Genomic DNA, 24,529 nt, shown 5'->3' on the forward strand with positions numbered 1-24,529 from the left:
ATTCTGCCTCAGCAAAATGAAATTAAGATTTCAGCAAACAAGCCCCAATTCCATGGTACCAGTAGAACAAATGACATCTGATAATTGCTAACTCCTTTTGCTTATTCTTTGCTCTGTTCACCCCATCAGTCTCTCCAGATTATATTTTCAGCTGAGTTTAATGAATGCCATTTATTAAACTAACACCAGGGTTCTGCTCTGGCCTCAGACAGATGTGCCTGCTAATATGAATCATTTTGTTCAATTGGATTATTCTGATGGAGAGCGGATCCCTGCCACTCTGAGGAGCACAAACAAATGGGGAACAGCTCGCCTCCAGTTGTGACCAGTCGCTTGCCTTCATTAGGAGGCAGCTCCAGGCTCCACAGGCAGCTTGGCAGGGTGGTGTCCGTACTGCTCCATCAGCCAGCGCTTCTGCTGCTTTCCATTTCCCCCTCACAAACAGAGAGAGCCCAAATCTCGGTGTGGTCCTCAGATGAATTTGTTGGTGGGACATAAGCATCACTGCTACCTTTCCTGTGTTTGCTAGGGCAACAGAATTCACTTTCTCCTTTGTAACGATGAATAGTCCTTATCCAAATGTAAAACAGACACCCTAACTTTGTATTGTTCCCTTCTCAGTGTGCTGCATCTGACGTCCTTTACATTGACATATGAGAAAATGTAGACTACTTATTTGCTATTGATCCTCCTTTACTCTGATCTTCTCCAATTATTTGGGCAAAGGGACAGAGATGATACGCTTTTAAAGGCTCATATTAATCAGAGAAAGGAGATAAAACCCATCCGAATTCTCCCAGACAGAGATCCCCTCAGTTTATCATTTGGGATTTTAGTGTTGAAAATTTTGGGTCAATCTCCGTAATATGTTGTGTTCAGGCACCAGGCATCCATCTATCTGTCTATCTCAATACAAATCCTACCTTCAGTGAACCATAAAACACCTAGCAGAGTGACATTACCACTTCTCACATCAACAGAACACACTGAGCACACATAACTTGGGGAAAAATTACAGAGGCAATTTGAAAGATCAGAAGAAAAAAAGCAGAAGATTTCTGCTCCCTAAGCATAAGTGGCCAAATCCCAAAACAAGACTTTAGCTGGCACAAATCATCATCTCTCAGTTAAAGACCACTATTTCCCAGGTGAAGGGCAGGCCCAGCACTTCTCCATCTACCTGTCATCCTCAGGGAAACTCATTCTAGAGCATTTCTGAAGGAAGAAATTATTTTAATTTTAATCTTCAACAGCACCCCAGAGCTACTTCCAGAAGTTAGTTTCTACATCCAGGTTTAAGTTTAGGAACACTTCTCCAGAAGGAAGGTATTCCTTTACTTCTGATCAGGATCTGTGCACCTTTCTCTTGTCCTTGCAAGCTAAGAGCAGAAGACAGAAAACCCTCAAATACACACCCTTTTGAAAGAACCAAATCTCTTAAGGGTGGACATGTAAAAGCTCAGTTTCCTAAAGCAGTTATTGGGCTGCCTGCTTGCCTCCCTTTACCAGCATCCAGTCTGCCATGGTGGAGCAATGTGTGCCATGCAAGGAGAATGCTCAGTGGAAAATGAAGAGCATGGCTAGAATTTGCTTGTCATATGTCACAGGACATGGGATGAAACCTCTATAGATGAGCAGAAGTGCTTCAAGAGGGGAGAAAAAAAAAAAAAGAGAAACATAACCAGCAAAGATAAATTTATAGCTGACTGCACAGCCTGTGGGTTTCCAAACAAATATTTTCCAAATTTTTAGAAACTGAGGTAATGAAAATCTGTATTCTTTTGTAATAGCTTGCTTTTTAAGACAGATATTTTATTACAGCACTCTACCATGACAACCAGGGCCCTGGTCCACAGCATACCCAAGTCAAGCAAAAGATGTCTGTTGGCTTAGAGTACTGGGCCAGAAATCTCAAAGGCATGCACCTTGTTGCTGTAAGGATTTTAAAGTTTCCCTGCTCTGCACAGAATGGGTGCTTCAGAAAGACTAGCTGCTTGATCTGTCCTACACAGGGCACCTAAAGACGTGGGTGGGGAAGAATCTCTCTCTCAACAATGGTAGAAATATGCTTTCTAAAGAGGATTTTCCAGAGAAATCTGCAAGAGAATTTCTTCTGTTTGTAAGTCTTTCTTGTATAAAGGGATTTTTAAAAGAAGCCAAAAGGATGTGTTTGGAGAAAGGCATTAATTCCCTAGTCTTTCTGCTCTAAAAAGACCAAAGTGGCCAGGATTGCATGTCCTTCTGGAATTGAAAGTAATTGAACCTTCTTTACTAGAAGAACTTTTAGAGTTATATATGTAATAGTGGTCTTGAATTTTTGGCTGCTGTAAACCAGTGTGATGTCATTGACTTCAGAGGAGCTGGTGATTGATGCTGCCTGAGAACTTTGTCTGCTCATGATTGTGGTTAGTACCTTTCCAAGCAGAGCACCGAGTTTTCATTCCATGCTTCTTGGTTGGGAAATGACTTGACTGCTCTTCTCCATCCCCCTCCATCTCAGCCTTCCACCCAGTATTTCAAAAAGGTTGGTTGAAGCTCAGCTAAGTGGAAAAATGGTCTATTTGAAATAAAAACTGTCTTTTCTTTAACTATAGTCACAGGGCAAGACAAAAGATACCTGAGAAACAAGGTTTGTACTGCAAACCTTCAATTCTCTGCTACAGTGGAATCAAACACTTCAGAGACCAGACTTTTGATATTCACTTGTATTTGGCCAAAGTTACCGTACCCATGAATTATTCAAATATGCAATTATTGCATTTGATATATCACTGGGTATAACTGTGGGAATGAGAAACAGTGTTCTAGTACAGCTGATTGTATATGCTTTCCAAACCATAAGGACATCAATTTAAGGTGCTCACATTGATGGAGTACTCTGCAACCCTTTATTAAGATTCTGGCCAACTCCTGTAGCAGTTTTCCCCTGCAGAGTAAATTTCATGGAGTTTTTTAGCCTCCCTTTTCTTTATACCTACAGTGTAAGTGCCAAACACTACCCCCTACAGCTTCAATTTGTGGTTCTGCAGTAGCTCTCAAAGGTCAGTGGCAGAAAGATCAGATCATTTTCAGCCTACTGATCAATGCTACACAAGTGACCTGAGTCCTGTGAACCGTGTGTTGGAGCTGACTCGTAACTTTGCCTTTATTGGAAGTTTCCAGTTTTCTGCATTAACCTTCTCTGCAAATTCACTTTTCCCTAAGGCCAGAGGGCTCTGCCCTGCCTTTGGCCTATACTGCTCATATCACCTTTATCTGGACAAAAAGAGCATGTTCATATGGTGATGTTTTCTTTTGACTAAACACACCAGAGACAGATCTATCAACCTTCAAACACAGAAAGCGCAGGACAGCCTAAGAAGAACATCTCTTGCCTGAAGTCTTAGACCTTTATGGTCTCATACACTGAGCTTCAAACAACTTGCCCTTTGCTCTCTCCTCAAGTACTTGCATTTGCAAATTGATAACATCCTCCCTTCCTGTCCGCTCATTAGTGCGTACTGTTCCCCACAGTGCCTCAGTATCAAAAGATTTCACTGAGTTGTCACTTATTTGAAGATCCTTTAGGAAAATGACCACACTTGTTTTTAAAACTCATCCTGAATTTTCACAAGCTGTTTTCATTGTGGATCTTTCCACTATTTCATTCTCTTTGTACCTATTTTATTTAGCAGAGGATTGAATTCTGTCAGTGTGTGCTGCTGCTGAAACAAACATTTTGGCTATAGGTGTCTCCTGCATTATTCTCTCTCTGGCTTTGATTTCAAATCATGGCTATTTAAAACTTCTTTTTCCTTTTCTTCCACTTCCCAGTTTTCCTTCAAGCTGCAGTCCCTTGTGCACTGGTCCAGAAAATTTCTGTGCTGGATGAACCTAATAAAAAAGTCCCTTCAAAACTTACTGTCTTCAGGTTATTGCAGCAGCCCATGAACTGAAGCAATCAAAGCTTACACAGTTTATCTCAGAAAGGCCCAAAATCTGACCTACTCAGTTAATTTGTATGACATGGACCGCGTGATATCCCATGATAATCTTGGTCATTTGGCTGAATATAACTCTACCACTCCAAGGTCAGCTTCTGGGCTTTGGTGGATTTGCTGTTGGAATCCTTTGAAAGTGGCACAGCCATGCCAAGCTCCTGGTCTTTTCACAGTCGGGACAACTCAACAGGTTCTTTGCTGACTGAGCAAGCCTCCAAACGTTTATTTTAGAACATCAGGACCCACTGCATTGCAGTGGGATGAGAAATGAGAGACTCCTTTCATATCTGTTATTTAATTCTGAAATAATTGCATTATCTAACACTTTAAAAAATTGGGGACATGGGTTTTAATGAAGAATTCATGCTCCAAACTGAAGGAAAGTGTTACAGTGTTGCATTGTGCTGCTCTATCACTCCCACGACAAATAGTGCAGATCTGTTAGTGACCTACATGGACTCATTTAGATGCAAACATAGCAATACTCCTGAAAAGCTGCTCTGCTTTGAGGAAGAACAAGTTCCAAATATTGCTGAATGGAATTCAGTCTCAGAGCAGTAATTACTGATTGTAATTTTGGAGTAAATGCAGTAATTAATTATTGTCGTTTTCCATCAGTGCGTTACATTGTGTGCCAATCTTAGAATAACTACAATAATTAGCAAATGGGATTTTGCATGCTCTGGTATTGAAACTGTGGGTTATGGAACAGACATGAGAATTTTACCATAACAAAATTATTAGTAATTTAAATGGGCAGACAGGTTAAAAATGATCAGCCAGAAAAGAAAATGTTTCCTTGTCAGTTTTGCAAACACCTGTAATTCTGCTTCAGTCTCCACAAGTAACATTCAATTTCATTCTCTCATGTATGAGCCAACAGTGCAAAATTCGGGTGACAAACAAGTTAAGGGACATTTAATTTAATCATAGTCATCAGTGGAAATCAAAAGCAAAAGTAATCCAAAGGAAAAAACTACTGGCCGAGCTGATATTTTTCCGGTACCTAAACTCTCTTTCCCAAATGAGGCTGTGCTGATTTTGTTCTCACTTTATTCACTCATATTAAAACTTGTGCTGAAGTACTGTTTTGATGTAATACTACTTTTGCAAATTTCTGTAATGTAAACAAGTCCTAAATGATCTATGTGATGGCTAGAGGAGGGAAATGACAATAACCTGTGCAGGAGGAAAACGAATCGGTAAGCATGATTGTAGGAGGCATAACTACAAGAAATGGTATTAGATCCTGATAAAGGATAGTTAGTCTGACTCTCAAGATGAACAGCTTAATAGACAACAGTAAGATCAATGCAACTGCAGAACAGCCTCTCAGTGGAGGAAATACAATCCTATCTGAGATGGAAAAGCAACTCAGAATTCAGTAAAAAAATACCCTTTCACCAGAGTTGGCATTGAAGCTATCTGAAACAACAAGAGGCAGCCAGAATTTTTCCATTCACATCTTTTGTTTGTAGGCATTTGGAATTTTACTTGTTTTAATTTTGGCTGACAATGTCTGCTTCATTTAAAATGAGGGGGTTTGGGTCGGTTTCCTCCCACACCTCTTATCAAAGTGCAGAAAAAGGAAAAAGCAAAGTTTTCCAATTTGGTAAGCTATACGTTCAAATGAAAATCAAAATGACATTTCCTCTGGGAAAAATATCACCTGTACTAGCTAGTTGCAAAAACAAACATCTCACACCTTCTACAATGAACCATAGATCTGCACATGTTCAAGAAGCTGTGAAGGAGGACTTAAACATCTCGGTTTTGTATTCGAACTTTGGCCCATGTTATTTCCCCAGGCATTTTGGAGAAGTAGGTTGCCTAGACAAAGCACTCTTTTAATGTTTTGCCACTACTCTTAGGAGCCCAGCTGAAAAAAAACATTATTACTCTTGAACATATTTTATTTTTCATTCTTCTGTTTCACTTTTGCTTCCCTCAGTTTATCTCACTCAGTTTTGTGCCATTCAGTGCTCCAAGCCAGTCCTACCCAAATGTCCCACCATCTTTAGATTTAAATAAACCTCCAACAGCAGAGTATCTGTCTGAGGCGGTAAAGAACACTTTGCTAATGACCAGTCACTGCAATGGAGCCGCAGAAGGGGAACGGACAGGTTTTTCACTGCTCTTTTTTGCGATGTCTTTTATTGATCTATCAGCTGGATGCCTCTGTGCTGCTCTATTAAGTCCTTAATTCTGGAAGAGCTGTGAATTATGGGGTTTTCTAGGCAATGTTTTCCTACCATGGCTACTACCGACTTAGCAAGGATGGGACACTGGGGAGCTATCTTTGAGACCTGATGTGGAGGGCTGGCATCACACTGAACATTTCTGCTGTCGTAGGGAGGATCAGAGGAGCTTGTCTTTCTGCCTGTCCAAGCAGCCCTCCACGGTGATGGCTCACACGCACCCCCAGGTTCTACAGGTTGTACCTGCAACTTTGCCATATTGCAGGGTCATTAAGGGCTCCTAGGAATGGCCACCCAAGGGGGCTATGGATTTCAGGGTATTTTTTTCTTAGTTACTTTGTGTGTTTACTATCTGAAAGACACAGGAATTGCTTCTGAATCCTTGTTTCCTGGTCCTGAGGGGGGATTTGTAATAGAACACATTGATTTTGGCAGAGTTGCCTCAAATGATTCTCCTCTCTTTCATTTTACCCCACTTTTATTCTTTTTTTCCCTAAAATCACCTAAAAAAGAGAACAGAAGCAGCCATTTTGGACACATTTTGCTATCTGAATTCTTCAGGGCTTTGGCTTGCTGCAGCTTGTGGGCTTATCTGCCACATCACAGAGACCTTTCAGTCTTTGACAGCAACTTTAGAAGGAAACAAAGGACTTCAAACCACTGCGGCCTAGACTGTTTGTGTCTCAAAAGGGAGATTTATAAGTTTTAAATGAAGTACATCTAGCATTAAAATTGAGAGATCTTTCTTGGTTAGGGAAAAATACTCCGGTGTATTATATCAAAATGGGTGCTGCTTGTGTTTGTTGTTGGCAGCTTCTTAGTTTTGGAAATGATTTCAATAAAACAAAGCTCTTCCTCAGAAAATATCCCAATTAAAAAGTTTCTTGAGCATCCTCTTGAAGCACATGAGTAATTGCCCTGATGTCAATATGGTTATGCATATGCTTCAAATTGAAATTAAGGACCCTGAAGAGCTGCAACCAAAGTAAAACTAGATAAAAAACATACTGGAGTTATTGTGGTTTTGCCAGTTATGGGAGCCACCTGCTTTCAAGTTTTGCAATAGCTGTGCCATAGTGATGGACCTAGCTGGCTTCTGTACTCGTGCTTTTAGGGAAGTCGTTGCAGTAATGACACTGCCCACTGAGTGGGCAACTCAGAGAATTCCAGCGGTGTTTTGGAAGCTAACTGGAAGTTGCACATCAAACCAGCCATGAGGGTCCAACAATACCATGCTGAGCCAAGAACAACTGACCCATCTCTAAGTAAGGCTCATTACTGAGGGCTTAGCTCTGAGCTGACTGCTGTTGCACAGCCCTGGCCAGAAACTGACTTGGGGTCATTGTGACTAAATATCCACTGTCTGCTTCTAGGGTGCTGGTATGAATGTTTCTAAGCAGTGGAAAACATATGACCTGAAGAAAGAGCTGGGCCTAAGCCCTTCTGAGCTTATAGGTATGCTTGCTGTCACCAAGTGTCCTCTCCAGTCTAACCTGGCATAGTAATCCCTGTGCTAAATGAGATCCTTCCCTGGGATGTGCTCCTTCACTGTCTTCCTGTGGCCACATGCACTTGGCTAATCACTTCTGTTAGGTGCAAAAAAACCATATAAAACTTTTTTTCCTTAAGACCTTTCTTCTGCTAAAAGACAAGTACTTCTTCAGCTCCTTCAATGGACTTACCACGGTAAGATTCTACAAGAGAATAAGGACCCCTGAGATGTATTTTCTCCATTTTGGTAGGGACTGTTTGTACCTCAGTAAAGGCTCCTACAACCAGAGAATGGAAGTGATTGGGTGATACAACCAAGCTGATTTTTCTGGACAATAAGCATTAGAATTTAAGTCAGGAAGGCTAAAGGACTTCCTATTTAGACCATTCTGCTTTGCAGAAACAAAGGAAAGGAAAAGAAAAATGCTATAAGAGAGAAATATGGAATGTTATAGCCATTTACCAGATGATTTTTTTTTACATAATTACTAGGGGTAGAAAAACACCGAACAACAAATCTTAGTCCTCCTACCAAGTACTCTTATTGTAGGAAGCAAGCTGAAACCTCAGGTAGAGGCAGTCCAATTCATAATGAAAACACCATAGACTCATACCAGTGAATCTTTAACAACACAAGTATCTACAGCCCTGCACTTTCTTACACAGCTGTAAGAAATAAGCATAATCTTAATGGCTGCAGCTATGCTACGATAAAAAACTATTGCTTGGTGCCAAACTAAGGAGATGTTTATGTTCCTTGATCCCTGTACAGGTGTTGTTGAAAACCTCCCCAGCAAAGACAGTCTCTGGTTTAAGAATATTGCATGCATGCAACTCCTGCTCATTCCCCAGCAAAACCTGCTGTAAAAAGCCAGTGTGATGAAGCAAAAAGCTGGATATGGAAACATATTTTGATTTCAAGCTTCTAAGAGGCCTCATCATAAGCAAGGAAAAGAAAAGAGGTATTTGAAGGAGGAAAATGCATTGATAGATATCCTCATACAGTCACATATAAAGTAGAATCTAAACCATGGAGGCTGTATCTTGCACATGCACCTATTATGTATATTGAATGGTTTCTTAGTCTGCTTCATATCGTCTTCAGTGCAGCACCTCTTTCAAAGACATTTTGATCCCATTCCTTAATTCTCAGTGGAAAGGATACTGCTCTCAAGACCAGAATAATACATTTTTCAAAGATATTAAAGATATCAATTAAAAAGTAGAAGACTTCATGGTTCTTCGAGAAGGTTTAAAATAGGGTACCTTAGATGGTTCAATAAAAGACTTCAATCAAAACCACTGAAACTTAGAGGTTACAGCTCTAATGGTCTAGAAATGTCAACTAACCCATCTCTCTGTCACTAATTCAGGAATGCAGACTGCTTGTTGCAGTTTAGGGCCACCCCGTGTGCTGGATTTATTGGGGAATGTCTAGTGTGGAACAATTTTAATAGCAGGGAGACTTCTTGTCTCTCTAACAAATTTGTACAGTTTTGTATTTCTGTTTCTCAAAGTATTAGCTAATGGAAATACCAACCGGGGTGGAAAATATTTCCATTTTTGGAAACATCTCCATTTTTGTTATAGGTGATAGGCTGGGATTCCAATGAAACAAGCTACTTCTTCTGATGTTTTTGACACTGCTAGATGCATTAGAAGTTCCCTTGGAGTATCAAGTTGACTCCTTTCCAACCACACAAAGTACATGAGTCTAACAATGAGACCCTCATTCAGATTTGTCTAGATCCTCACTCAAGCAAAGCTTCCTTGGCTTTGATTGAGTTTTCTCTACACAAAGAAGTTAACAATAACTGAACAAAAAGTGAGCATGGATCCTCCTATTAATTTCTTGGTCTTGGGAAGAAAGAAATTAGGGGTTATTTAGTTATCATGAAGACATATTTACATAAAGTTATCATGCCAGGATGAAATTATATACAGACCATACTGTATGAGGGATGAAGAATACTTTAAAATGTTTGCAACACAGTGCTATTGAGACAGACACGGTCCCAGTCCAGTCACCTGGGATTCAACTGCAGCCCAGTCCCATCTCTTAATTGCGGATTTTCTTCGGCCACCAGAAATGCTCTCTTTGGCTGAGCTAGGGCAATCAGGCAGCTTCTGGCTCTCCTCTAGTGACCAGGAAGACTTCCTAGAGATGCAAGATGCCCTGGCGCTGGGAAACTTGGCTCATCCCTTGTTAAGCATCCTTCCACCTCTTTTTCCAAAGGGGCACACACACAAATGGTTCCTGATTCATGTGTGAGTGCGTATCTGTGCAGTGTGGTTCTAACCAGAGACGTAAGTGAAAAAGGCAGAAGCTAGAGAGTCATAGAACTGAATCTGTTTGAAAGTTTACAACACAAAAAGAGGCTACAATCACAGCTGACGCCCTATTCCCCATGCAGTTACCTGTGCTAGTGCTTTGTATCCAGTGGTTCTCATAACTCTTCAGTAAGGACGATTAGCATCCTTTGGCCTCTTCAGCTGCACCTTCAGCCTCTTCATGCCAATCTGGAAGCCATTCATAGCCTGGATAGCAGCTTGGGCACTGGCAGGATTGTCAAAACTCACAAAACCTGTCAAAACATGACCCAAGGCAGGGGGTTTAATGGCCTGTAGGGGGCCAAGGCACGTACATGCAACGACCACTGAGAATGAACATGGGGAAGGGGGTGAGGGCAGTGGGAGGGAGGGATTAAGCAGGTAGGAGGGTGGGCAGGTAGGCAGGAGAGTGAGAGGATGGTTGCCAATGGGAGACAAAGGGTAGGGAGAGGTTGTTACAGATCAGTGTCCCAGGACACTGTGCCTGGTCTGAGTGCAGTTTGGACATAAAACTATGTGAAGCACAGGGATCCATATGCTGGTGCCACAGCACCAGCACACATAAGATTTGGGTCACCTTTGAGCTGTGTGTCAGCAGATGTGATGCATGGTCTCAAGGCATTCTTTCTTGCTCTTTTTTCCTTCATCATGGCTGGGGTAAATCTCTAGACTCACCAACATAATCTTTCCTTTGTCTTCCAATATTTTTGAGGAAGGGAACCTGATATATCTACTGCTACTTCCTTAATACGACAGTATAAATAAAATGTGAATTTATCAAATTTTTCATTACAGTATTCATTGGTATGAATAGTTTGATTGTTGGCCTCTTTAGCAATACGAGGAACTTTATTAACTGGCAATTACTGCAGACTTTATGTTGACTCTGTAGTTGAGAAAGATGAACACTAGTGCTTTCCTAACACAATTTCTGTAAGTAGTTTCATACCTCACCAGCAAATCATCCAATCAGCCATGGAGCACATCCAGCAGTAGAAACACCTACTTTGTCTTAATGGAAGACTTGCTCTGTGGGAACTGGAAGAGCCAAGATAGGTCAGAACCATACAGGATGCAATGTATCTAACACATTCAGCTTTGAGGAGGTCTTTTGCTGTGGGCTTTTTTCTTCTTTTTTTTTTTTTTCTTTCTTTTTTATTTAATCATCAGGAAAGGGCCTCATTTGCCCAGACTATATATGACTTTATCTGGATTTGAGATATTAGTGAAACAGGAGACAATCACATTGTATAAGATTGCCTTTGCTACCTTTGCCAGAAATATCCCTGTCTGCCAACAAATTTTTTGAGCACAAACCCTAGGTGAGACTAGCCTAGACCAGCCTGGACTCCAGACAAAGCCATCTGTTTTCCCACCCCTGCAAAGCCCTGGCAGCACAAATCAACCGTAGGAACCCAGTGCCTCTCAACGGTACAGGCTGAGCTCCTTAAAAAGCAAATGCTGAGCAGTTGCTGCCAGGTATACACCTGCTCCTGACAACAGCACCAGGCATGGCCTACAGCCTTGTGCTGTACTGTGAATGCTTTCAGCAGCACCTCTTTCCTGTCTGGTTTGTCCTCGAAAGCAAGTCTCACAGATGAGACAAGGTGGCTTGCATTTGAAGAAGACATCCATACACATGCAGGTGTATTGAAGCACACCTTCCCACTCTTGCACTGAAGCTGCACTTCCTGCCTTTGGCTAAAAAAATAAGTTTATGAGAGGTCATAACACCTCTGGTTTTAGTCTCAAAGTGAGACAATAGATTTACTGAGTACTACAGATGTGGTTTTAAGATGGAGGTCCATGGAATAAACAGACATTCCTCTTTGCCCTCCCCTCTCGAAGCCAAGGCTCCAAGTAACTGGCTACCCATGCAGATTTCCTGCCAGCCACTTGGATGAAGAGGTACTAATACAGCAGCTCTGAAGATGTCAGCAAAAGTGTTCCTCGAGTCTCACAGCAGTAATCAATCTCTAGACAGAATACTGGAGAGCTGTGGTGAGTAATGAGCTGGGTATTATCCAATGGCAATGGAACTTCTTTTGCAATCTCTTATTAGCCAGTAAGCACCTGGTAATGTTCCCAGTTAACATTTGAGTAGCTGAATAACCTATCAGTCAACAAGGTCTTGTGATCTGATCTCAGGAAAAGAACTAACCAAACAGCTCCTGATTTCACCAGAGTTGATTCAGTCTTTACATACTGATGGAGGCCCCTTGGAAGTGCTTTACCTGAGCTTCAGCTTGAAATTTGCTGCCTAGTTAACCCCAAATCTTTGAATAGACTTTGTAGTGAAAGCCAGTTCTTTTTAAAATCACCTCTAGATTGCTAACATTCCTGTCTGAGACTCATCAGCTAGGTCTGTAACAGTAAACCAAAGCTGGGGCAGGGAAGCTCAGGGAAACTGGAACCCAATCACCTGTACTGCTGAATCTTTAGAAAGGTCCTTGACGTAGTTTTGTCTTGTGCCTAACTCCAAGCAATTCCTGGACAAAATCTGATTATTAGCACAGAACGGAGACTGCTTTCAGTAGTTAGTTTGGATGTGGCCATGATACTCTGGAAAGCAAGAAAATGTAATAGTTTGGGTGTGGGCCATTCTGTGCCAGCTGGCCCCAGTGCTAAGGCAAAGTGCCAGGTATGTTTACTTTACTAATATATACATAGCTATCAAGAATCAAAGCTGAGTTGGCTGCAGCTGGATAATTGCTTATATCATGCCTTTAGAGAACTAGCTTGCCTGTGAACTTTGAATTCTACTTTTGTAATTCATCCTGTTGCAATGTACCTTTTACTGACTAAACATGTACACCTAAAGTGTGTCTACATTTGCATCCATTTGTGAACAAATCACCCTGGGATCCTAAAATAATCAGTGGAGGTCTAGCCAATATATTCACTGGAGTGTAGGACATGATTTCTCTCTTTTGTCAGGCTACTCCTAGCTGTGCTCAAATGAAAGAAGTCACGGTGGCTGTGTAGTAGGGACTGGCGCTGCTTGCAGTGAAGGCAGGAACCTAGTTTAAATGAAGGTACATCTGTTGTGGGATTTACCTGGTTCCGCAGTTGGGACTAACATCTCAAGGTAAAATGCTTACTGCCTAGTGCCTCAGTGAGTCACTCCTCAAAGTAATGTTAATTGCTGAATCAAACTCCTAAAGCATGCAAACCTCACTGGAAATGCTGCCAAGTCTGAAGGAAGTCTACTATTTGTCTTCTTTTGCCAAGACTAGGCCTTTAGCTGGGTGATAAACCCTGGTGGTGGGATGCTGATACCCTTGTACCTCTGCAAGAACCTTGCCTTTAGAGAAGTTCACAAAGCTACACTAGTTCTTATCATCACTTTGCTTTTGAGATGGAATTCTAAGGCCATTTCCTCATTCTGTGCAAAGCTGTAAATAATAGACCAATTTAACAAATGGAACTAATAAGAGAGATCAGAAGTGCATTTACTCACCATGTTTCATTTAGGCTAGATAATGAAGCTGGGAGTTATACTCTGATACTCTGATAGGTTTTAGTTGCCTACAGATTTGGACCAGATTTGGATTGTTTATTTTTTTTCTCCTCAGTTGTCCTGATATCCACTGCTGTAATATAAAAATCTCCACTGGCAGCTGCTGATCTGGGGTGGGAGGTGGAGTGGGAGGGCTGGGAAGAGAGAAGGTGGGTAAATTGTGTATTTTTCTTGTGAGCACATCCTAGGGATAGAACAACAAATTCCTCTAGCTCCATCTGGCTGTTTTAGTTTCAGAGGGCTTGACATGCTCAGAATTGTTGGTGCATTTGGGTCTCCCTCTTCCTGTTATTTATGTTATTTATGGGGAGTTGTATTTCATATTGTTGAAGGAAAAATGGTTTATCCTGAAAATTAAGATGTCATAGTGATAAGGGATATGTAGATAGACAGACAAGCTACTAACAATATCATATTCCTTTGTCTTTCAGGTCAAATACCTACTGGTAGATTTTTTTTTTTTTTTTATTGTTATTAGGTGCACTGTTGGCAGTTAACTATCTTTGCTTACTCTGCATCAATGTCAGAAGTGTTACTGGTAGTGTGCCAAATTTAAACATGTATGACTAGGAACAGAACGTATGAACTGGAAAAACATTTGCTTTCTGAATTACTTTATTGCTTGAGCTTATAACTATAGGGCTCAAAGCATGAAGTCAGTTACTTAGGAAGCTATCCTTGTTTTGAATGCCACCCTTGAATTGTCATCTACACTCTTGAAGGACAAAAGAGAAAGGGAGAGGTTAAAAAGCTTAAGGCTGTTTCTGTGCATCAGTTGGTTAATAATCAGAGAAATATATGTTCTGGTCTGAAGATGGTTGGTAGGAGGACAGGATTTTGTGATAAATCTATTTTATGGGGGGATGTTGTTTTTTTTCCTCTTTTTTTCCTTTCTTTTTTTTTTCTTCCCAAGGATTATGTAAAAAGGCTGTTCTAATAAATGATTTATCAAAACCACAAAGAATGAAGAAATCTGCTAGGACTGCAGCTTAGGGCACCTAATCTTCCTGATTCTGCACAGCATTTTCCAGGAAAGTATTGACAATGGAGTCCATGACTTCTGCTGGCCTACACTTTTCCTGAATGACTGTAAAAGTGATTAGGTGGCAGAAACTGGGGTAGCATTTTGGATGGAGGTTTGGTTTCCACCCATTTCTTCCACAGGAAGTCTTGGGTAGTGGGGCACGCTGAGAAGACTTCATGCCCTTCACAGGATACCAGCATGATCACCAGTGGCTTTGTACAACTCCTGTTACTCAAGGGCTGTTTTCTTGTTTTAATTCACTGAAATGATAAGGAAGGGAATTAGTAGTCTGCCTCAGAGTGCAGCTGAAGAATGTTTTGCAACTGCAGACTTTTCATTCACAGTGAGTAGTTTCTCGGCATGGCTATGAATTAGCTTGTGCACTAAGTGCAGTGCTGAATGAGCACATTTTTAAGTTCCCATTCCCTAACTGGTCTTTCTGAGTTTTCTGTTTCTCTTTGCACACTACAAGGAGAATTAGCGGTTAATGTGCAAAACAGGCTTTTGATGATCTATTATGAGGTTGGAATAACATGATGCCTCTCTTCAGCAGAAATTTTCCTCTGGACAGAGCCCAATGCTTGATAACTATACTGAGCATCCTCTAAATCAGAAGTCAAGACTGCAGTGAATGACAGGTCCAGATGCAAGCTTTTGATCCAGATTCCTGAACTGGGGGCAGATGGTCCTACAGCAGGTCCATTCACGTGACTAGGCTGGTCTCAGGCAATGGAAATAAAAAGAGAAACCTCAAAGAAACAAAATTTTAACTTGTCGTAGAACAAAGAATAGTTATTTGGTCTGTGTTCCAGATGCTTGCTGCACAAACCCACCATCTCAGAGATGCACTTTGCAAGAGAGCGCAACAAAAACAAATAGATGTTGGTGCTCACTAGCTTCCTTATGCCAGAAATAGATTTTTGTGGTTCTGGCTGTCAGTGTATTAGTCTGACTTTCATGAAGGATCTTTCTTGGCACCTCTTGTTTCTCCAGTTATGAAATTCACTAGCTGAGGAGAGGAACTCATTCTTCTGAAATTTTCCCCCTGTTTATTCAACCCATGTTCATCTCACTAGAGGAAAATGAGAATAACAGAAGAGCAAGAATTTGCCTCTCAGCCTCTCTGCCTCTCAACAAATTCCCATATGGTGAAAGAAGGGAAATCCTTTGCACATGGTCCAGATACTAGCACAAGAGAAGTCCATGCACCTTGCTTCCCTTTTATTGAAAATGCTACTAGCCAGGATATAAGATGGGGCCTCAGACAGATTACTAAGATGGAGCAGGCTGCAGAAAGCATTGGCAACTGGTTAGACCAGAGGCTCTGATCCTTTCCTTCCCCCAAGCATTTGAGAAGTAATTAAGGAATTAGTAATTAGTATATTTGATTATTAATATATTTAGTTATTAATATAACTGTCCTCTTAGAGCATGGCTTCCTTGCTTTTGTTACTAACCAGTGTAGAGTGAGATCTAGGTATGCCAGAGATGCATTTTCTCCTCGGAAGGCAATGATAACGTGTTCAAATTACAGAAGACTCCTGAGGGGTGCTAGGGAAGAGTTCCTACTCTTCTGCCCCTATCTGGACCTGATGACCTGCCTCTCAGCTCTTCCCTGCTACTTCAGTGCATTTAATTTCTAAGAATGCTCAGTTTCTCTTTCTCCATGTTTATTAGACTAATCAGAGAACGGAAGTTTTCCTTTGATTATTTTGCAAGGTCTTTACCTTGCCATGTTCTTTACACAATGTACTAGCTGCTGTCTTGCAATTTTTTAGTGCTGTAAAGAATTTCAGGATACAATCTGTATGTAAGTAGCTCTATAATGTATGTATGCATTGGAAGGTATTGTATTGTAAGGTGATTTATGGGTACTGGAATACTCAATAAAGGAGTACATCTGCAGATCAAGGGCATAGCACTTCAGCTGTTTTCCAGTGTCTAATAGGATTGGATGACTTTTTGGAATATTTAACATTCTACTGATGTTTAATCATGTCCAAATGAGATCCATCTATCCAGTTATCCATCCCATCTATCCATCCATCCATTCATCCACCCATTTTTTAATGTATGAAGAGTCAGTAACTGATAACTATGCTAAACAACTACTATTAAATATTTCACAACCATACAATGAGATAATTGGAACCTCAGAATATTAGAAGAATTGGCTTAGAAATTTGCTGAACAATTAATGTTCATTTTAGAAATTTATGGAATATTAGAAAACTTTCAAAAGTGTTCCAGGAAAAAAAATCTGTCATTAATTTTTAAGGATGTAAATTAGATGACCTGGTAAATCTAGTCAATATTTCATAAGCCTGAGGAAAATGATGAAAACTTTGATAGGAGATGTTAGGGAAAATAATTTAAAAGTGTACAATTAATACCAGCCATCATAGTTTCACCGATAATAACATCTATAAAATGAATTTGATTGCACGAAATTGCAAGTTTTGTTAATAAAGCAAGTTTTCATAGAGTATAACTAAACTTTTCTAGAGTATTTAAGAGCGTTCTTTATAGAAAATGAAAACAGCCTGTATCAAATGTCTTAAAAATGGATAATTTTAAGACCACCAAAAAAAGTTAAATTGTGACTTACAATACTGAGTACTTTCTAGAAGGCTCCTTCAGGAGCATGCTGAAAGCTCTGTGTTCTAACATTACCTGGAAAACATCTAAAATAATTACAGGTAAAATTTGCCAGTCATATGAAATGGTGAAGTGATAATGACCGGAGTAAGTCATGTTGACCTGGATCACTTTGTAGGCTGGACTCAGAGAATGGTCATTTTAATCCAACCAAATGCAAAGTTAAGTACCTGTAGGGAAAAGCGACTGGGTCACTCACAAAAGACAGAAATCTTTACTAGAAAAGAGTGCTTCTAAGAAGAACATGGGTGTCATGATAACAGTCAAATTAAGGATCTCTTAGGATTATGTTGAAATAATCAAAGTCTCAAGACTCAGCACAGTCTTGGGATGAAGCCAGTCTCTGTGACTATCCTCTAGAAGTAGCAAGGTGATATTACCTCTGAGTACAGCTCAGGAAAGAACCCTACTGGAATTCTGCATTTAGTTCTGGTGATTTCTCTGAAAAAAATAGGTTTGAAGAATTATTCACAGCTACAAGAATATGTACAAGTGTGAAAAAGCAATAAGAGTTGAAAGAGTTTATTGAAGAGAAGGTTAAATAGTCTTCTGACCAAAGTCTATAAATAATTTCTAATAGAATGTGGGATTTTTTAGTACTGAAAAAAAGAGCTTGATGATTTCTTCTGGATAGTAGCAGACGTTTAACAAATTTAAAATGGAAATAAGACACCGAGTCTGCATTTTTTAAATAGTGAAGGTAATTAACTGTTTTGGAACATCTTGTCTAGCAATAGGGGTGGAGCACATATCACATGAAATCTTGATTAAGAGATTTTCTAAAAGGGTTACTACGACTCAAGCAGAAGGTTTGAACCTGTCACATGAGCATCTGGCATATGTTATTTCAGAGTTCAGTCTACAGGATCAGAACAGTCCCTCCTGATACTGTATATCTGTCTGACTGTCTATTCATTTCACATTGCAGATATTTAGAAAATCAGCTCTTGCCTTCTAACCTGGCGTGGACTGTGGTAACAGTCATGATAGAGGTGACAATTGATGTTAATGTCTTATAATAAATGGCCCCAAATTGTGGGCTGTGGACCACTGAGACAGATGACTGGTACTCGTTCTTCATCTTACTTCCAGCTGAGAGAAACTGAACAGATGGGAAGGGGAGATTAAATGAAGAGTGAAAGTAGATGGCATGATTAACTTTCTCTAAAGGTCAGAACACCCAGTGCAGAAGGTAGCTTGAAATACACAAGCGTCTTCCTTATGTCACCTTTCCATCTTCCAATGCATGAATCTCCTTCTATACACTGGGGCAGCATGAGCTGGAAAGTGCAGAGAAGTGGTCTCTGTTATTGTACATTGTCAACTGGATGCTCTCCATACAATGCCTCAAAGAAACAGTATCATCTCTGATGAAGATTAAGTGTGTAGATGCTGACCCTGAATATAGTGGTTCAAATCAAGAGGACTTTTCTTCCTATAAGTCTTCTCTTTCACAATTTGTTTGATTTGTTTGGTTGGTTTTTTTCATACAGATATTGCTGTCCTGACTCAAATTGAAAGCACAAGGCTAAGGTTCAAGATGAAGCTAAAATTTTGATAGTCTAAATTACTGCATAGTCAAATCTAGGGTTTTGACTCATATATACGTGGAAACAGGAACTTTTTCTAGAAAGAGAAAAAACTACAAAACTGGTCTATAAAATCACAGCAGATTTCTCATCCTAAGAATATCTCATCCTAACACTAGAACCTTCTCTTTTTCTCATAAACAGAGTTTGTTTGAAGGATGAAAAACTGCTTGTCTGATGCTGGAGGCTGTGGTTCTACCCATTGTGCAAAGCAGGAGTGGAGTTGTCTAAGGCATAGATGGAAGAAATGAAGGATTCACATTTTGGCCATTCTTTGGAGACCCAAATCAAATATAGAACCAATATACATACATATGTGCTACGAACATGAAGCATTGTCGTTCTTTTAAAAGGCGTATATTGTTCCAACTCAGATGATGATGATCTTCCTCGCAACAAACAAACTACACAGTGAGGAATGACCCACAGATATATGAACGATGTTTGGTCTTTTTCTGAATGAAGATTTGAACTGAAGCAATTTCCTAACTGCTTTCAGAAATTGAAAGAACTCATGTTGACATGATTTCTGAGCCTTCCTTGTAAATGTTTGATGTAATGATGTATCAGTTTGTGAAGTACATGGCTAGAAAAAGTAGATGAACTTTTGGGGAGATACTTTTTCTGCCATTGTAAAACCAGAATCAAAGAATGAGCTTACTGTAGGTTTTACACAAATTATGACTGGGATCTAAGTAGACACTCAGTTAAGGATGCGCTTAGAGTGTTGCTGAATCAAAATGAAGGGTTTTTCACATTTATTTTGTTGCAGTTGTACAAAATAAACAAGATGAAAATAACTGCTGACGCTCCCACTGGCCATGTCATAACCCATTTCTTATCTTAATATTAATTTCTGTGCCTCCCAGTTTCTCTCTTGGATCCCACTCTATTTGTGGGTTCTTGATAGTCGGGTATGAACAATGCAGCTACAGAAATCACCAGTTGTCCTTCTTGATATGTAAGAAACAAGCATCATAAAAGGACCTTCTTTTTGAAATTATTTCATAGTGGGGAACTAAATTCCTTCCTGGGTTACCAAGTAAAAGAAAACCAAACAGGGAACACCAATCGGGAAGGTGCACCGTCGATTATACTAGTGACTAGTGACTACTTTTTATCAGATCTCTCAGGTCCCAGGGATTTTCTGAAATTAATAGACGTGTTCTTGATTAGCAATGTACAGAATCTCACCGTCTTGCTCCTGCTGATCACTGCTTAGGTGGACAACCAACCTTCTCTCCCCTTTATGTCTTTGAACAACTGATACCTCATTATGGGTAGACTGGGGCAACCCAATGGATATAGAAACACTCAAAGCTTCTCTTATGAGACAGTCTGAAAGTTTCTGTTCAGAAGCCAGAAGCAGTGATAATTAGTTTTTGGTCATGCTTTTCAAACAAATACTTTACTTTATATTTAGGTCATTGTGTGAAAACCAGCTAACAAAACTAAAAGTGAAATCAACAGGGGAAAAGCTCCTCATATTCAGTGAGTCATTGAGAAAGAAAAAGAGGAGAGAAAATCTCTTAATATCTAGACCAGAAGGTTGTGAACTGGCATTGAACTATGCTGGGTACCAAGAGGAGAAAGGAAAGAATTATACAACTCCATTTAAAGCTGGAAGATAACACAGTGTTCCAGATCCAACCAGCTGCTACATGTGTGGTCCTTTCAGTGTCAGTGTAAGACCTCTGTGTTTTCCACTACCAACAAAAGACAGGGAGATGATCAGCTGGCTTTTTTTTTGTCATCAGCATCAATGGAAATGAAACACCTTCATATTATAATGTGGCTGCTTATAAATTCCTCTGGGTTTGCCAGCAGAGCATTCATTGCTAACAGTCTTCAAAAAGTATTCTGAATAGAACTCCGTGATGAGCTCCTGTAGTTCCTCAGAAGAGTTACATTCAGTCTGTGGGATTTGAATCATATCACAGATTGCCTAAAATCTAATCTAATCCTGGCTTCTGGACTTTGCTTGGTGATGTGTCTGCACTCTTGATCCACCCTTGGGCAGGGCATGAGAAAATATACTTGTGTTTTAGTGAACAAAAAAGGAGAACAGCATGATTATTGATAATTTAGACATGGATCTTAGTTTGAAGGGGTGGGGTAAATATGTGACTCAGCCCTAAAAAACGTGGCTCTTGTAGGCTCCTAAAATCAAGAAGCAAAAATGCTTCCCTCATCAGCATTTTTAATAGCCTGCTAACACAATAATCCTTCTGGAGCTTGTTCAACCATGTCAGGAGTTTCACAATGAGCAGGGTAAGTATGTTACAATTTCTGGAAACCCTTCTAAAGAGGGATTTAAAAGGCTAATTAGGGATCTATCTTTAGAACAATCATATAATTTCACCTTTAAATGGTCAGAACACAATCAGATTTGTAGGTCATGTCACCAAAAAGGGAGAAAAACCTGTTGCCTAATAAGTAGCCAAAGATAGCAGCTGCTTTTAGATGCTAGATACAACTCCTCCCTTTTATAACAATAAAATGCCTGTCTAAATATTGAGGGGACTGAAGCTTAGCTAGTGAAAGGGGCATGGCTCCCTGTCTGTGTGTTTTCCATGGGTTATATCACTGAGGATTTCATTAAAGATGTGCCCTGGCCTGCAAGGAAGGTCAACAGCATCCTGAGTTCTATTAGCAAAAGCACAGCCAGTCAATTAGGGTTGTGATTATCTGTCTCTACTTAGTACTCATTAGGCCACACCTGGACACCTAGTTTTGTGCAGTCCATCTGCACAGCATACAAAAGATAGTGATAAAGCAGAGTGAGCTCAGCCTGCAAGATGGACAAGGGCTGGAGCTCTTGCCCTGCAAGAGCAAGAAGACATAGATAATTTCTTTGCATATGTGGTATCTTACAGATCAAGACTGGAGAGAGTGGAGATAAGGTTGAATTTGGTAGGGGATTTGAGACAGGTGAAACCAGAAATGGTTAAGAAAGGTATACTTATTTTTATAGGGATCTGCAAGTTGTTACCCTGATGATGACTTTTGAAGCTGTCAGTATTCACTGGTTGAAGATGTTAATCTCATCTGTGGATCTTTTTTTAGTTTTGATTTGCTTGCTTGAAAAGGGAAGATATCACACGCACCAATACATTAGAACAATGATACGGTTGTAAAATGAAGCACTCAAGTTAGAAATGCAAGAAATGATGTTACTTATAAAATTTTAATCCTGTATTGTTTTGTATATGCATTAATGCATTGCTTCTAACCACACACCTCTGTATTTTTCTTTTTCACAGCATCCTTGTTTTAATTACTGTACAGAATGAATAACGTAACCGGGTGAGGAAAATGGTAATATATCAGATTCATTATTGCAAGTGTTGGAACGTAGACAGTAAAAAGGCAGGGAAAGGCTGGTTTTGCAGTTGTAAAACCAAATGCTGCCTTGGAGAACTGGAATTGATCCCTATTTCTATTTCTGCTATGACATCTCAGTTATGCAGGGTAAATCATATATCACAAAATTCCTTAATAAGACATCCTAGGCTACTCTTTTACTAGTAAATAAAATAAAGAAGGCTCTGACTGCAACTGGCACATCACAGCTTGTATCTACATGACTAAACTTTCTCATCCCTCAAAAAAGGGTGCCTTGTCTATACTGCCCTGTTAGTTTGCCAGTGAAGATGAAGATTTACTATGTGTTGCTCTTTTCTTGGTGCACAGTGCATGACCTGAAATCTCACTGGCAGAAAGACTGCTACTTGTACCTGCATCTGAAGTGAACACAAACGTAGCATGCCCTGCATTGTGTTAAATACTTTGAGAAAACAAGCAAACAGGCTGATCAGGCTCATGGTGTCTCAGATTAGGCATCCAAAATTAATAAATAGTTTTGAATATCTTTCTATGCCTCATCAGCCCCTTGGTGGAATGAGGACACCAGGAGCACTGTGATAATGCTGTTACTTAGCTTTGTGAAGCTTTCAAATGCTCTACTGGGAAAGGCCTTAGGAAAACAGATGAGGAAATAATAATAAATTCATATTCATAGCAGGGTTTGAATATTGTGCAGGAAGGAAGGCCTGAGGCCAAGTGCAGAGCTGTGAGGATCTATTGAACAGCTGCTCAGTAACTAGCTAGCTGACAGACTTCAAAATGCTGAGGAACAGTCCTGTGCAGTGAATGAGGCAGGATAGATGGGTATAAAGAAGTTGAAGGTAGATATGTGGGGGGATGAATGGATGATTGGATGGACTGATAGAGACACTTCCACTCTACAGCTCAAATTCACCTTACAAGACAGAGATCTTGGGAAAACAAAAACAAAGGCAGACAGGTAGCCAAAATGCCGTGGTGGGTCTGCAGTCTCACAAGTGCAGGGTGTGGTGATTTTGTGTTCTGCCTATCTACCCCTTTGAATTGAGAAATAGGCCTTCCCATTGGATGGGTCATTATTTCTGAGTTCTGAACAGAAACATGTGAGCTGAATGAAAGTAGCACTGGAGACCCTCCTCTGGCACTTCTGCTCATAGGGATGTTCGCATTTGAAACTGTAATATCCTTGGAGAACATGTAGGAGCAGTTGTATATGATTCAAGTTCATCTATTTTATCTAATTTCAAAGAGTTTTTAGAGGATGTGGCAGCAGATAGCATGCTGTGCAGGCACATGAGAGCCTGATCAGGTTCTTTTCCTGGTTCTCAATGCTAATGGATTGATTTGAAGCCCAGAGCATTCAGTTTTTAATCTCCTTAAAAATGGGTTCTGTTTTTTTTTTCTATTTTCTTTCTTCTGGCATTAACTCTTAACATCAGTTATTTCCATTAGTCACATAAATGGCCATACAACCTTGAAGGTCATTAAATGAGTAGCCATGAATGCCATGCAGTAATAAGTCCCTCTGTTGAATTACACTATGAGATAAAACAGTCAAAGTGATTGTATAAATGTGAATGTGAGTAGATACGTAAAAACATATCCACAACTTCTAAGCATATTCTGGATGGACTGTACCTATTGCTTCTGTGAAGAGATAGATAGAATAGTGATAGACACATGGACAGACAGATAAATGGAAGATGGATTCTTCTAACTTATTCTTGTCTAATAAATTGTTAAGCTACAAAAGAAAGCAGAAATCCCTGTGTACAAAGTATAGATTTTCTTTAATGTGAGTTATTGGGAAAAGACAGAGCTGTTTCTTTAACTCTAGAGCTGCAAACAGCTGTTCCTTATGCATACATGCTTGCTTGGTCTGAAAGTTTTGGTAAGTCAGTGCATAACTGACAGTTAGATTTATCTCCCCAATAAGCAATCAACATTATAATAAAGGAAAAATGCTTTCAGTGCACCTTTGAGAGTGCATCAGAAATTAATCTAAACATCAAATTAATTATAGTTTGTAAATGAATAGTGGCTCACAGCCCTAATACTTCTCCTGCTCCTCCTCCTCCCCCTAACCCTCCCCCAACCAACGGCAATGGCTGGAGTTGCTGCGCAGTGAGTTTGATGAACAGCTCCTTCTCTTTCTTACTCACACAACTCTTTTCTTATCAGCTGGAGAAGAGTCCCATCTTACTCTGCAGACCTGAAGTCTCAGAGCCGGACTACTTGAGTGTGTAACAGAGAGTAGGTAGCAAAAAATAAAATTTTGTGCCTCCTCCTCCTCATGAAGCCCCCCTTTAATGGTGTCACTCTTTCCTTGGCTTACTTTCCAACTAAGCTGGATACCTCAAAAATGTCTCCTTGGATGGCTAGCTGCACCAGGT

At 40.1% G+C, this 24,529-nt stretch overlaps 1 protein-coding gene across 11 annotated transcripts in view; it reads right to left on the reverse strand.

Annotated features, from left to right (window-relative positions):
* The window catches only part of CELF4 (CUGBP Elav-like family member 4), a 718,003-nt gene that overhangs the window by 15,946 nt on the left and 677,528 nt on the right, over positions 1 to 24,529 (reverse strand). For all 11 annotated transcript variants that reach the window (XR_011339356.1, XR_011339355.1, XM_069879841.1 and 8 more), the window contains exon 12: positions 10,088 to 10,254. Coding sequence is in view for 9 of the 11 variants with exons in the window: in XM_069879841.1 (XP_069735942.1) it covers positions 10,127 to 10,254 (128 nt within the window). In the remaining 2 variants the exon portion in view is untranslated. The remainder of the gene's footprint in view (positions 1 to 10,087; positions 10,255 to 24,529) is intronic.

This window comes from Phaenicophaeus curvirostris, chromosome Z, assembly GCF_032191515.1.
Source record: "Phaenicophaeus curvirostris isolate KB17595 chromosome Z, BPBGC_Pcur_1.0, whole genome shotgun sequence".
Classification (NCBI taxonomy): Eukaryota; Metazoa; Chordata; class Aves; order Cuculiformes; family Cuculidae; genus Phaenicophaeus; species Phaenicophaeus curvirostris.